The sequence below is a fragment of the Rattus norvegicus genome, chromosome 18, assembly GCF_036323735.1.
Source record: "Rattus norvegicus strain BN/NHsdMcwi chromosome 18, GRCr8, whole genome shotgun sequence".
Classification (NCBI taxonomy): domain Eukaryota; kingdom Metazoa; phylum Chordata; class Mammalia; order Rodentia; family Muridae; genus Rattus; species Rattus norvegicus.
This window is the reverse complement of record NC_086036.1, coordinates 60,211,706-60,224,852: the sequence shown is the minus strand read 5'-3', so window position 1 is coordinate 60,224,852 and position 13,147 is coordinate 60,211,706. Positions and strand designations below refer to the sequence as shown.

The following is a 13,147-nucleotide window of genomic DNA, read 5'->3' as shown; positions in this document are numbered from 1 at the left end:
GATTTAAGTAGCACTTCTGTTTGCCCATGCCGCTTGAGTTTTGAAGATGGCTTAGTGACTCTCACAAGCCCTGAGGAATTGTGTTCTTACTTGCAATTTTACAAGCTGAGGAAAGGAAAGGAAGGAAGACAATCCCCTAAAACTCTTACATCCCCTCGACTGAAAAATAGGGCCTTAAATCTCATATTTCTGCATGTTTAGGTACTGATTGCTCAAAATAGTCTTACTATCACCGTTTCTCTAGTCCCGCTATGTAGCTAGCTTTTGGAGAAGTTGTGTAAATGTGTATTCCAGGTTCTCATTACCAGCTTTACAGTGGCTTCTTTATGTTCTAGAAAAATAATCCTTTCTGAGCACTCTTGCTTCCTAAACATTATGAACACTATAAAAATATAGCTTTTGTTTGTATCAAATGTTATCACACAACATGGAGAGGAGGAGGAAGGGAGAGGGAAGAAGAGAACTCCCAATGCCTTTTCTAAGTGCCATTTTCACTTACCAAAACTCGTGAGTTCTAGAATGATAGATATTCTAGTATTCTTAGGGACTAGTTTGGAACTTAGAGTATTGACTAGACACTGACATGTAACAAAACTACGTCAATTTTAGTTTATATGACTCTGTTAAGTTCTCTAAATTTTATTGGAAATTATTTCTGACATGCAAAATAGTTACAAGATGATTAGTTAAAAGGATAACGTGCTGGGAAGCTGGCTCATTGGTTAAGAACACATACCGTACTCAACTCCCAGCAACCTCTTCCAGTGGCTCGCAGCTGCTGTAGCCCCAGGGGATCTGATGCTGTCTTCTGGACTCTGTGGGCAGCTTCACTCATATGCACATAACCCGCTACACACACATGCACACATGCAGACACAGACACACACACACACACACACACACACACACACACACACAACCTTAAGATCAGGGGTGTGCTCTTAGCATAACTACAATACAAACTCCCACAGAAGTTTATTTTAACACCGATATCAACTTCTGTCTGATTCCCAGCCACGTTCCAGTTTTATCGGTTGACCCATTCCTGTCCTTTGCCACGTTTTCCTTATAAACAAGATAACAAGGAATGATTCAAGCGTAAGATGAAAGGACGTCTCTTCAGATCTGGTGTTTCAGCACCTGCCTGTGAGAGTCAGCAAGTGCCAACTAGGAGCGAGAGGGAGATGGTCTGGCGGGCAGAGGCTGGAAGGCAGCAGGGCCTGGACTCTAGTCCACACTCACACATATGGTCAGCTAGCCCTCACGTCAGCTGCAGCCTTCCCCTCTGTGTGTAGTGGGGGCCGCACAGCTCCTCATCCGTCATTAGGAAGTGTGTGAGGAGGAGTGCTTTGGTACAGATCCTGGACTTGTAAGAAAGATGTCATAAAAATAGAAGAGTATTTTCTTATTTCTCTCCTATTTCTGGCTAATGTGTTTTAATGCGATAGCCCTGAAAGCCAAAGCAAGGGAGGTTCAGAAAGACCCTGTAAGCTGTTTTCCTGCTAACAGAGCAAATGTGAGGTCTTAAAACAACCTCTCCTTCCCATCTGGGTTTCCTTTCCATCTGGAAGTGTGCCCTGCTCTTCCCGAGGGGAAGCAGCTCCTCCGTGTTCATTTGCAGAGAGCCATTAGTGAGCTTTAGAAGTTTCCCATCAAATTCCCTAGGCCCCTGCAACCATTGCGAGCCGTTTCGAAGCAAAGAGACTGTGCTGTTCGCATCTTTTAAAAAAAGAGGTAGGGTTCCGGATTTTGAAGCTTGTGCTAAGGTTTTCAGTGAGGCTCTCATTTCTCAGATCCTTCTTCTGATCTTTGTTCTCTTCTCACCACCCTCTTCTCCATTCCTGGGTTCCCACAGTGCTTTGCAGACCACATTCTGAAAGAGCTGGACCATTTTCCAGAGGAGAAGAGAAGTGAGGTGGTCATTCTGTTTTCTGCCCACTCCCTGCCGATGTCTGTAAGTAAGAGCATTTTGTTAGTGGTAGGACTGGGCCCTTTCACTTTCTCAATGTGTAACAGGGACCTGGCTCCATTCTGTCCTCAGCTCACTGCAAGCATGAGCTCTAAACTCCCAGTCTTAGCTTGCTCATAGACTCGCTTTCTAAAACCTCCCCGCAATTAATTCAATGCACAATATCACAAATAGATCTCTTATTAATAGCCTTCTTTAAAACGGTAACTGGAAGACTCATTCAGATATTAGAGTGTCGAACAAGTGCACCAGCTGAAAGAAGCTTGCTTTTGCTGATTGGAAGACATACAGCGTGCAGTTTCCCCATCCTGAGCCGTGTAGCCAGCTCTGCTCACACTCAGCCCTGACTCCTGTCTTCAAGACTCAGCGGAAGCCTGTGCCTTCTAGCGCAGGCTAAACAAGGGACCAGAGCTTGGCCAGGGAAGATATAACATACAGTGTGTGATCCTTAGTTCATCATGCTTTACCAGTTTGTCCATAAAATGTTACCTCCCTCATGCGGGTCCCCAGACAACTGGAGCAGGGGCTGTCTCTGAGCCTGCTGCCTGCCCGTGGATCCCAAGTCCCTAAATGGGCTGCCTTGTCTGGCCTCGGTGGGAGAGGACGTGCCTAGTCCCAAAGTGGTTGATGTGTGGGGTTCGTGTATGTGGGGTGTTAGTGGCTGGGGGGTTGGGAGGAGATGTGTGTAACACCCAGAGGGGACTTCCCCTTCTCCAGAGAAGGAGCAGGTGAAATGGGTGGAGGACTTATGTGAGGAGGGTCCTGGGAGGAGAAGAAGGGAGGATTTGGGGTTGTAAAGTGAATAAATAAATAAATTTACAGAAAAAAAAGAGAAATTGAAAATTCAAGCCACACATGTGGGGAAATATTCAGTTATATAAATCTGATAAAGGTTTGTATTCAGAATACATTGTTAAAATTACTTCTATGTGTAAACTATACAAACAAATCAATGAGGACATGAAAAGAAGTCACCTGGGCCACAATGGTTGCATTCAGGAAATAGAGATATTGGGCTTGTGTGCCGTATGATATTGGCAAGGTCTTGGGCACAGTCCCCAGTTCCATCCACTCAGAACTGGCACCCCGTGCTGAGAACGCTGTTTTCCTAGCCACAGAGGTGGAAGGTTACATTTTCTTAGGTGTGATCGGTCTGAAACACACGATTAATGGAACCAGCCAGCCTCAGGTGGAGGGTGCCACCCTTTGTGGTCACCAGAGTCAAGCTCTGTGCAGCTCACCTAGAAGATGCAGCCACCACATTAGTAGCAGATGGCTTTAGGGATAAAGTCTTCCCACTGGGAGCCTGCCTGGTTTGCCTCAGTAGCATCACGCCTTCCTTCTGGTGCCATGCAAATCCTTTCCGAGGGTCCATTCTGAGCGCGATGAGACCTGAGGACCAGAGTGAAGCTCCAGAGAGGGCAGGTGGAGATTTCCACTGCAGCAGCCCGGAGCTGTAATGGTGGACCCTTCCTGTAGTGGTTATTGTTATCCTGTGCCAGCAACCTTGTATTTCTCTATCTCCTCCACATTTGTGCTTCTAATGACCATTTGGCCACTAGCAGTGTCATAAAATACTGTTGTAGTATTTGATTTCACCAATGCAGTATGCATTAGGTGCTGTTGTACACATCGGAAGTGGGGGTGGGGTAGACAGATGAAGCCTGTATCCCTGTACAGGAAAAGACCATGACAGTCTGGAGCCCAGGGCCTTCTCTAGCAATGCTCAGAGCCAATCGTCATTAGTTTTAAGGAGCGCAAGGGAGGGGTCTAGCCCACGGTCCTCTCATCCCTGTATAGCCTGTGGTGCTTGACATCCTTCACAGGGTTGGTGACTGCACATTATTTTGTCTCTACTGCAGGTTGTCAACAGAGGGGACCCCTATCCCCAAGAGGTAGGAGCCACTGTCCACAGAGTCATGGAGCAGCTGGGTTATCCGAACCCCTACCGACTGGTCTGGCAGTCCAAGGTGGGTAGCTTGCATATATTTTCTGGCCAGCATCTCTTGAGAAAACTCTGTTTTATCCCTTATCTATAAATGGGTATTTGGGCTTTTCCAGGCCAACAAGCTTTTCTGTAAGTTGACTGCTCACTGTGGGCAGAAAAACTGTACAAAGAACAAGCAGACAGGAGGGGAAACGGACAACTGGTAGAGTTCCGTCACTTACTATCTGACTTTTAGCTTGTTCATTTGTATCATCAGGTCAGGCCAGCCTCTGGAAGGATTCAAGCCTCAGCATAAATCTATTCAAACCTATTCAAGGAGGTATAAGAGTGGCTCTCATTAGGATGGGCAGCTGTGGGTGTGTTCCTACTGAGTCTTGCGACCTGATAATGTGTTGTTGTTGCTGTGTCAGGAGAACACTTCAACATTTCCGTGTCGACACTTCTTTCTCATAGGTTGGTCCAGTACCCTGGTTGGGCCCTCAAACAGATGAGGCTATCAAAGGGCTTTGTGAGCGGGGGAGGAAGAATATCCTCTTGGTTCCAATAGCATTTACCAGTGATCACATTGAGACCCTTTATGAACTGGACATTGAATACTCTCAAGTGTTAGCTCAGAAGGTAAGTGCTTAGATGGCGTCTCAGTCCCATCACGGTTTGTTTTAAAAGGAATTTTTTTCTGCAGCTATCACACTATACACATTGAAAAAAAAAATCACTGTTTATGGGGCTGGGTATGGTAGCACACTCCCTTAATCCCAGCACTAGAAGGCAGAGGCAAGCAGATGTTAGGGAGTTCAAGGCCAGCCTGGTCTACTTAGTAAGTTCCAGGTTAGCCAGGGCTACGTACAGAGACCCTGTCTCAGAAAAAGCAAACAAAAGGAGAAGAAAGAGAGAGAAAGAAAGACAGGCAGACTTTTAGTGTGTTTGCATGTATTGAGTATTCATTATTTCAAATAACACTTTATAAGTTAATTCTACATCATCAGTAGAGAGACCATTTATGTCTTTATTAAGCCATGTTACCCAGAATCACTGAAACTAATACTTCGTTCAGTGTGAGTTACCATACTGTCTAAAGGTGAAATTTTTAGTGAAAAGGACTTGTATACCTCACCAATTCTGGAGGGAAAATGTTTATCAGTCTATAATTCATTCTCTCCACTTAATGCGGTTCTTGGGCTGTTACACTGTCTCTGGTTGGGTCTGTGGCATAGGCGTCTTTGACATTTCGGAGCAGCACAGAGTAAACACAGATCAGTGTGTGTCGCAGTTCTGTTGACCCCTCCTGTGCACTCACTTAATTAGCTGTTTGCTTACAAGTTGTGATCAATCTGACGATTGAAATAACAAATACCACCGTTGGCATAAGACGGATGTGACTTGTCACTCAGGGCGCAGAAAAACTGTTGCTTACCTGTGTTGTCGCTTCTGAGGGCCAGCCTGAAACCTTCACCACTGTGTTTCTGTGGGAAGTTTGGAAGCACAGGGACTCGACTTGGGAAGTCCTTTCCTCCTCTCATCGTAGATGAGGACTCATGGCCTTCCCATAGGTGACTTGTGGAAGTGTGGCTCCACAGAAGTCTGTTCCCTTTCTAGGACTGGGAGGAGTGGAGTGGAGAGTGAGTAGGGTTGGAACTGGAGCCAGTTGTCAGGTATTAGTGTGTCCCCTGGTATTGGTGTGTCTGTGCCAGCCACCAGTCAAGCATCAGTAAGTAAGGGGAACCCATAGTTTCTAATCACAGGCAAAGATAAGGTCTCACTGTTGCCCTGGGTTTTATTTGTAGATGTCTCTGTATGGCCACCGTAGCTCTGGCTAATTTTAAACTTGCCGAAGAGACTTCAGTAATAATAATAGGACTTAATTAGTGTAGGGTGTTTGAAAATAAGTTTTTCTCTATGTTGAGTGATATTTCTATTCATTTATATGATAAGTAGAGGCTATTAGTAACCAAGAGGATTATTAGTGATTAATAAATGAGTCCCTGTAGGGAATAAAGAAAACCATGCAACTATCATTATTTTGATCTGAAAACATAGCATGCTTAAAACAACTAACTTTAAAAGTTTAAAAATGTTTTACAACTTTTTGCCTATCGCTGATAAAAAAAAAATATTAAAGTTCTCAAATGGTACCAAGGAGTGTCATGTCACAAGTGGGTCATGTCATGTCAAACGTGGGTCATGCTACTACTCTGACCCTCAGAGAGGATGTCTGTTAATGTTTTCATAAAACACCTTCTCTTCCCTAAGTGTGTCTACATAATAACAGGCTTTTGTGCATGTAACAGAATGGCATCTGATCCACACGTTTTTGTGATCCCCATTTTCTGTTCTTAGATACATATCCGGGTATACATTAGTAAATATAATCGAATGCCTATAGCTGTTTTTAGTAAATCCTTGATTAATAGTCATTTGACTTTTTAAAAATGTTTACTATCATATGCTGCATGATTACAAATCCTTTTGTTTTTCCAATAATGTTCTGTGGACAGATCCTGCCCACCCCTGCCGATTCCTAACACTGCTGATTCTGCTGCCAAGGGTGCTTTGTGGTTTTTGGTTTTTTTTATTATTTTTTAAGTAGAACATCTATGTTGAGGTCTATGTGTTTGCTGAATACCAATGGGTTTCCCGTGTGGGCTCCTCCTGTAAATGTCAATCTAGACGCTAGCAACGGACTGTGTATGTCTCAGTGTGGATGGGGAAGAGATGGTCCTAGCCACAGAGCAAATTATACCTAGTTCTCCATTATCTGGGAATGATTAACTGGGTATTTTTTTTTTAAACAGGGGAAGAGAAGGATGCTAAACAATACTCAGATTTTTTTCTCTATAAAAGTTTATTTTAAAATCCAGTTCTACATTGGATCCCATTTAAAACCAATGTGTTTTAGAATCCATAAATTACTTTCCTTCATTGTAGCACTTACATGGGATCAAAGTAAGTAGGAAATTCTACTTAATTGCAGCAACATTTACATAGATGAGTCTACAAGGCCTGCATTAGAGAGAGGAAAAGGGGCAGAGAGATGCAGGCTGGGAGCCCATCCAGCCTGGTCTGCACACACACCACTGTGGGGGGGACAGGGCTGGGGCAACACAGAAACAAAAGAGCAGGTCTGGTAGTCTGTTCAGTCTGCCAGTCCACTACATGACGACAACGACGGTCAGTCATTCAGGAGCTGCCTGCGACCATTCACAGTCAGGCTGAGCTCTGTGTGTGTGTGTGTGTGTGTGTGTGTGTGTGTGTGTGTGTATTTCTGTGCATTTATTCTTTTGTGACACCTGTCTTTAAAAAAAAAGAAAGGAAAGAAAACTAAAATGTGTCTGTGTTTTCTTCCCGTTCTCATCTGATTCAGTGTGGAGCTGAAAACATCAGAAGAGCAGAGTCTCTTAATGGAAATCCATTGTTCTCCAAGGTACCGCAGTGTTACAACCATTTTAGTAGAACACAGCGCAGAGCAGTCCTCTGAGAAACTCCTGCAGAATATTGGTTTTCTCACATATTAGTACATTTGGAGTTCCAATTAATTACAAAACTAAGAGCGAATTCCTTCTCTGCTCCATTCTCCTGCAGGTATCCCCAGTCTCCTTAGCTTGCCCACCTACAGCTGCCTGATTTGAAGTCTGCTTCTCAGTGAACAGCTGTGGTGGGTGGGGTAAGAGGATCCATTTCCCAAAGTCTCCGTTTTAACTTTGCCTAAGCCGACGATGCCCCGAATGGGCAATGTTTTACTCTTCTGTTTGTTCGGCTCAGCTTAAAAGAAACCCCCATCTGGAGCAGTCTTCCCTGGGACAAGCTGAGGGTATGCACGCAGGGCAGGGCGGGTCCGCAGACTTCACCCCTCAGGTGGCTCTATGCTCTGTGTCTTGCAGGCCCTTGCTGACCTGGTGCACTCCCACATCCAGTCAAACAAGCTGTGCTCCACGCAGTTGAGTCTGAGCTGTCCGCTCTGTGTAAATCCTGTCTGCAGGAAGACTAAATCCTTCTTCACCAGCCAACAGCTGTGACCCTGCCTGAGGACCCGTGGGATTCGCAGATGTACAGCCTCCCAACATCTCCGATAGGGACGATGGGGACGGAAGCCACATTAGTCTGGACACAGACTATAATTTCTCCCTGCCTGTGTTTTGTTTTGTCTTGTTTTGTTTTGTTTTATTTTATTTCTTGCTTCCCTATGTAGGACAAACTGGCCTCCAGTGTGCTTCCTGCTCCTGTTTCCTGAGTGTGGCTAGCATTACAGACACACAAAATTGTGTTCCTTGGAGAATGGACTCAATTCTGACTGAGATTTCTATTTTCATGTACACATACAGTGAACACTCACAACCCTTTCTGGGGTTGGTTTATGAATGTGGGATATCTGTCTACTGGGTCATCCCAGGGATGAGTTTCACATTTTTATCTTATGAGATACGCACAGATTCTGCACTTATTGCCCAAAACAACTTCCTAAAACAGTATAGTGTGTCTCCTCTACGAGCTGCCAGTGGTGACCGAGATGTTTACAGTCTTACGGATATAGCTAGAGCTTCAGTGAATATGGCGAATTTACGAAATATAATTTGTAAAAGACTTAGCCTGAGTGCATAGCTTAGGGCTGTGTGCTTGCCCTGCAAGGCTCCTGCTTTGAGCCCCAGCTGTGAACGCACACATTATGTCACCGACTCGGCCCTAAGTCCATGGGTACGGGAGTGCGGGAGTCGGAGTGGTCGCCTGTCACTGCTTCTATTGGCAGTGCAGGCACCGTTCACTGGCCACTGCCGTGTCTGTGGAAACCAAAACAAGTGCGTGCTTCAAGAGTGCTGAGATGCCCCAGGCGCATAGCCTAATAAACGTGTGGAAGTTCAGTCCTCGCTGTTTATGCCTTAATTTAAGTCATGTTGCCTCAGGAAAGGGTGCTTTCTGTCTTTTTCCCATTTCCAAGAACAGTGCCACCAGGAAATGCTACTGATGGATTAGGGCTTGTCTCTCCGGGGCCAAGGAACCTTCCAGCGCCAAGTGCTTATTTTATAAAGTTGACCGTGTTTGATAGCCTTGAATTTTCTTCATGAATAAGTTTTTATTATAAAAGTTTTATGGTCATAGACTAGGCCATTTGTAAAACACAGAGAAATAACTACTCTAATGTGGTAATTATCATTGTATTCTAATCTTTTCCTGCATGTGTATGTGTGTATACACATACATACATATATATATATATATACACATACACAGAGATACACATACATATATAACACACATACATATACACATATACACACATACATATACACATATATATACACACACATGTATATACACACGTACATATATACACATACATATATACATACATACATATACACACATACATATATATACACATACACATACATACATATATATAGTCTTCAACGTATTCCTTCATCATAGTCGGCCTCCTTTCCCTTCATAACTAATTCATGCCTGAATTTGTAATGAAAAGTTATTCTAAAAATGTAAAAACTATGTGAAGGCAGAATCTGATCTTCTAGATTTGGATTTAAATGGATTTGAAAGTCTTTGGGATCGTTGAAGGATTTATAATAATCACTTTGTCTAAAACTTTGTTCTTCAAACAGAACATTTCTTTGAGTTTTTTTTTTTCCTGATAGAAGAACAGCTCATAAAATGAAAGCAATCAGGAAGGCGCATAGATATTCTATCCTCAGGATTTGCTGTTAACAGACAGTAAGCTTTAGCCTGTTTGATTTGTACTGTCTCCTGAAGTTCTTCTGAAATGGACAGGGGAGGTTGTGATCTAGCACCGAAGCCTGCTTTCTGCTCTGGGAAAGAGGTTCTTATGCCCATAGTGGCTTTTTAATTTGAACAGCATCAACTTTCTGTGTCTAAATTGGCTTTATCTTCATTAGTAAGCAGTCTCTAGAGAAAGAACAAAGGTCTGGGCACTTTGGAATGTCCCTGTATCCATTCCACCACCTTTCGGGGATTAGCTTTGGAGTGGACTTCGAGTGACTGTCCCACAGTGAATGGACATCTAGTGGCCCCTGTCGGCAGGCAGCTGTGCTTTCAGCCATCGCCCCCTCCACACACACACACACACACACACACACACACACACACACACACACACACACCTTCAGGGAATATGCCTGTCATCAGTCTTGACTCTTGGGCAGCTTTGCAGATGAAAACACACGGGCATGGGGATATTTCGGGAAACGCCAGCTCAGGAGTCCCTGCTGGAGTACACGACCCCCCAGCCCCGCCCCACTTGCCGAGCAAACACTGAATGGGTTGTCTGGAACTGTATTGCTGGCACTGAATGCAGTGGAAGCAGACTGTCCTCTGAGAGGCACTTCCGGAAGTCCTAAAGACGTGACTCCTTTGACTGCTAAACATAGACGGCTTTGGAAGGACGGGAGTCTTTCTAGAACCGATGAGTCTTTGAGAGTCCTTCTCCTGTTACCAGTTTTGAAGTGCGAATGTCCGCTGTCGTAATTAGCAAGAATGCTGGCACTGTCGAGCTGCTGTGTGTTCAGACCTGGATTTTTTTTTTAACTGATCCAGAAGATAGGAGGGTGCTGGGAAGGTTCAGGCCACTGCTGTCATTGCTAGAACCCAGGAGGATGCTAGCCCAGTGGAAGGGGCTCTTCCACGGACCTGTGTGAAGAACATCTACCTCAGAAGTGAGCTCACAGTAAACTTCAGCCTCGTCAGCCGTGAGTTAGTGTTGGTGGCAGAAACCCATGCTTTTGGATCTGATGCTTCCTCAAAGTGTGCGTCCTTACTCACCTAATTCAGCAGCGCTGAGTGAGTCTGACTATTTCCATCATGTCTGGAATTAGTTTGCAACTACCATCTATGAGGAAGTGGGTTTTTCCATCTCAAGATGCCCAAACTAAGCCTGTCAACAGCCCTAAGGTAATATTAGGGCTTTCCTCCTTTACTTCTTGAAGCAGTAGAATGGATCATCTAGAATAAAGTCACTGCACTTGGCTTCCTCCTCTACTCTCTTACTTTGACATTTAATCCAAGAAACCACAATTGAAGGCACGCATTTGCCTAGTGTGAGTAGATTTCTCTAAACTGTTACCACACCATGAGACAAGGGGGCATACTGACCTAAACACCCAGCAGGTCCACCAGAAAGACCTGCAGCCTGCTGGGGGTGAAGATGGCTGTGTAGCACCTACAGTTGTAGGCTGGACTGTTTGCTCCCTTGTTCTAGGGAGTGACCATTTGTGCTGCTTCATGTGAGGGTCAAACAGGAGCCTGTAGCCATTAAAACAACCAGGAATCGTGTGTTCTCTCTCCGCTCTTGACTAGAGCTGCGATTCCTGCAGTAATGTCCTGGGGCCTGGAATTGAAAGCCAAGCAAACCCTTTCTCCCCACCGTTGCCTTTTGTCAGGGTATTTTTCTCGCAACAACAGAAGTGAGACTAAGACAGGCAGGCAGTCACCTCTGGCCTCTTTGCCAGATCTGTCCAAATCCTGAAGACAGCACAGGCTGGTGCATCCCAGTCTTGTGGCAGGAAGAAACTCATTAAGAAGACAGAGTTGACACCACAGCGTGCTGTTGCCCACAGTCCTTCAGGCTTTCAGTTGTACTACAAGAGGGAGATGCGTCTCTCAGAGGAAGGCATAAACACGGCTTTCACATTTCTAAGTCTATATCTCCAAAAAGCTTCATGAGTATTAGTCATATTCCCCTTCTAATTGTCTCCTCACTGAGATTCTCTGAGAGACCCACCCCACGTAATTCCTCCCAGTCCCAAAGGTTTTCAGTGATATTCAAATGACATTTAGTGTCACAAAATTCCTGAGTACATACTCCAAGTGGATTAAAACAGAAGTTGATTCGGCTCAAGAAGTGAATCACGTGCAGTTAAAATATTTAATGAGTCTCCCAATTATGTTGCGGTTTCCCGCGCCTACTCTGTGGTGTGCCGGCGGCTAACTGAGACCAGGATAGCTGGAGACCTGTGCTGCCAGCTCCCTCTGGCTGCTGGCCTACCTCGCCTTCACCTTGTGCTTCTTTTCTAAATGCGTTTCTTCAGGACAGTGGAAAACGTGCAGGGTTACATAGCACTGGGCCGAGAGCTGGGCACCCTTGAGAAGCAACTCGCTATGCTGCCGCTTGCTGTGTATCTTGTAGAGGTGACTCTGGGAGTCTTTTGCCTCTTGAGAACCCAGGTGTAACCGTTTAGGGGCCCAGGAGAGGAAGGGAGCTCTTGGTTTTTATATGGAAGCCTCTCTATAGGAAGAAGGTGAAGAAAATGATTGTTTGGTCAGATGGTCAGTTTTGTACAATTTAATCATACCACATGGTTATTTTTAGCTGTTTTTAGCCTCCATTTTTAGCGCAATAAATCAGTCTATAGTGGGCCATTGTTACAGAATGTTGGAAGTACTTTTTAAGATTTTATTTTTGTGATTTTTTTTTTTTTTTTTTAGTGTGGGTGTTCATGAGTGCAGGTGCCTACAGAGGCCAAAGATATTCGATTCTCTGGAGCTGTAATTACAGTGTAAGTGGCCTGACATGGGTCCTGAGAATCAAACATGGGTCTTCCGGAAGAATAGTACATGCTCTTAACTGCCGAGCCATCTCTCCAGTCCTGGATGTCAGAATTAAGAACATTTGGTGGAACTGGGGTGGTGGCTCAGTTCATCGGCACTTGCTGCTCAAACATGAGAACCTGAGTTCAGATTCCCATTGCCTGGAGCAGGGTCAGGTGCAGCTGGGCATGCTTATAATCCCAGCGCTGTCCGTAGGGCAGAGACAGGCAAATTCTAGGGGTTCATTGGCTAGCTGGTCTAGCTGAATCATTCAGCTCTAGTTTCGGTGAGAAATGCTATTTTACAAAGTAAGGCGGAGGACTGAGGATGGCATCCCATTGTCATCCTCAAGGCCACATGGGTGAGTTCATCAGTACATGTATACAATACACACACACACACACACACACACACACACACACACACACACACACACACACACACACAGAATGAATGTGTGTGCTCTGGGATAAAGCTTGATTTGTGTTTGCTTATAAGCCTGCGGGCAGGGATTAGGTTCTATTTCTGTGTCTTGCAACTTCTCACTCTGCTGTTGTTTCCAGACATTTACCCTTTCAGGCTCTGCCTCTGTCCACATACAGCTTGAGCTGTCTGTCCCCCTCCAGCCTCCCTTGTGGTCCATGGTTTCCCTTCCTGTCACATAAAGACAGTAGGTTTAGGGG

General features: G+C 44.9%; 1 protein-coding gene across 3 annotated transcripts in view; it reads left to right on the top strand.

The window, feature by feature from the left end:
• The window catches only part of Fech (ferrochelatase), a 33,201-nt gene extending 23,673 nt beyond the window's left edge, over nucleotides 1-9,528 (top strand). For 2 of the 3 annotated variants that reach the window (XM_039096978.2, XM_006254850.5), the window contains 5 exons: nucleotides 1,856-1,954; nucleotides 3,832-3,939; nucleotides 4,371-4,535; nucleotides 7,279-7,338; nucleotides 7,796-8,770. In XM_039096978.2, coding sequence (XP_038952906.1) covers nucleotides 1,856-1,954; nucleotides 3,832-3,939; nucleotides 4,371-4,535; nucleotides 7,279-7,338; nucleotides 7,796-7,930 — 567 coding nt within the window. In that variant the 3' untranslated portion in view covers nucleotides 7,931-8,770. 3 annotated transcript variants of the gene reach the window in all.
• Nucleotides 9,529-13,147: the final 3,619 nt, after the last annotated feature.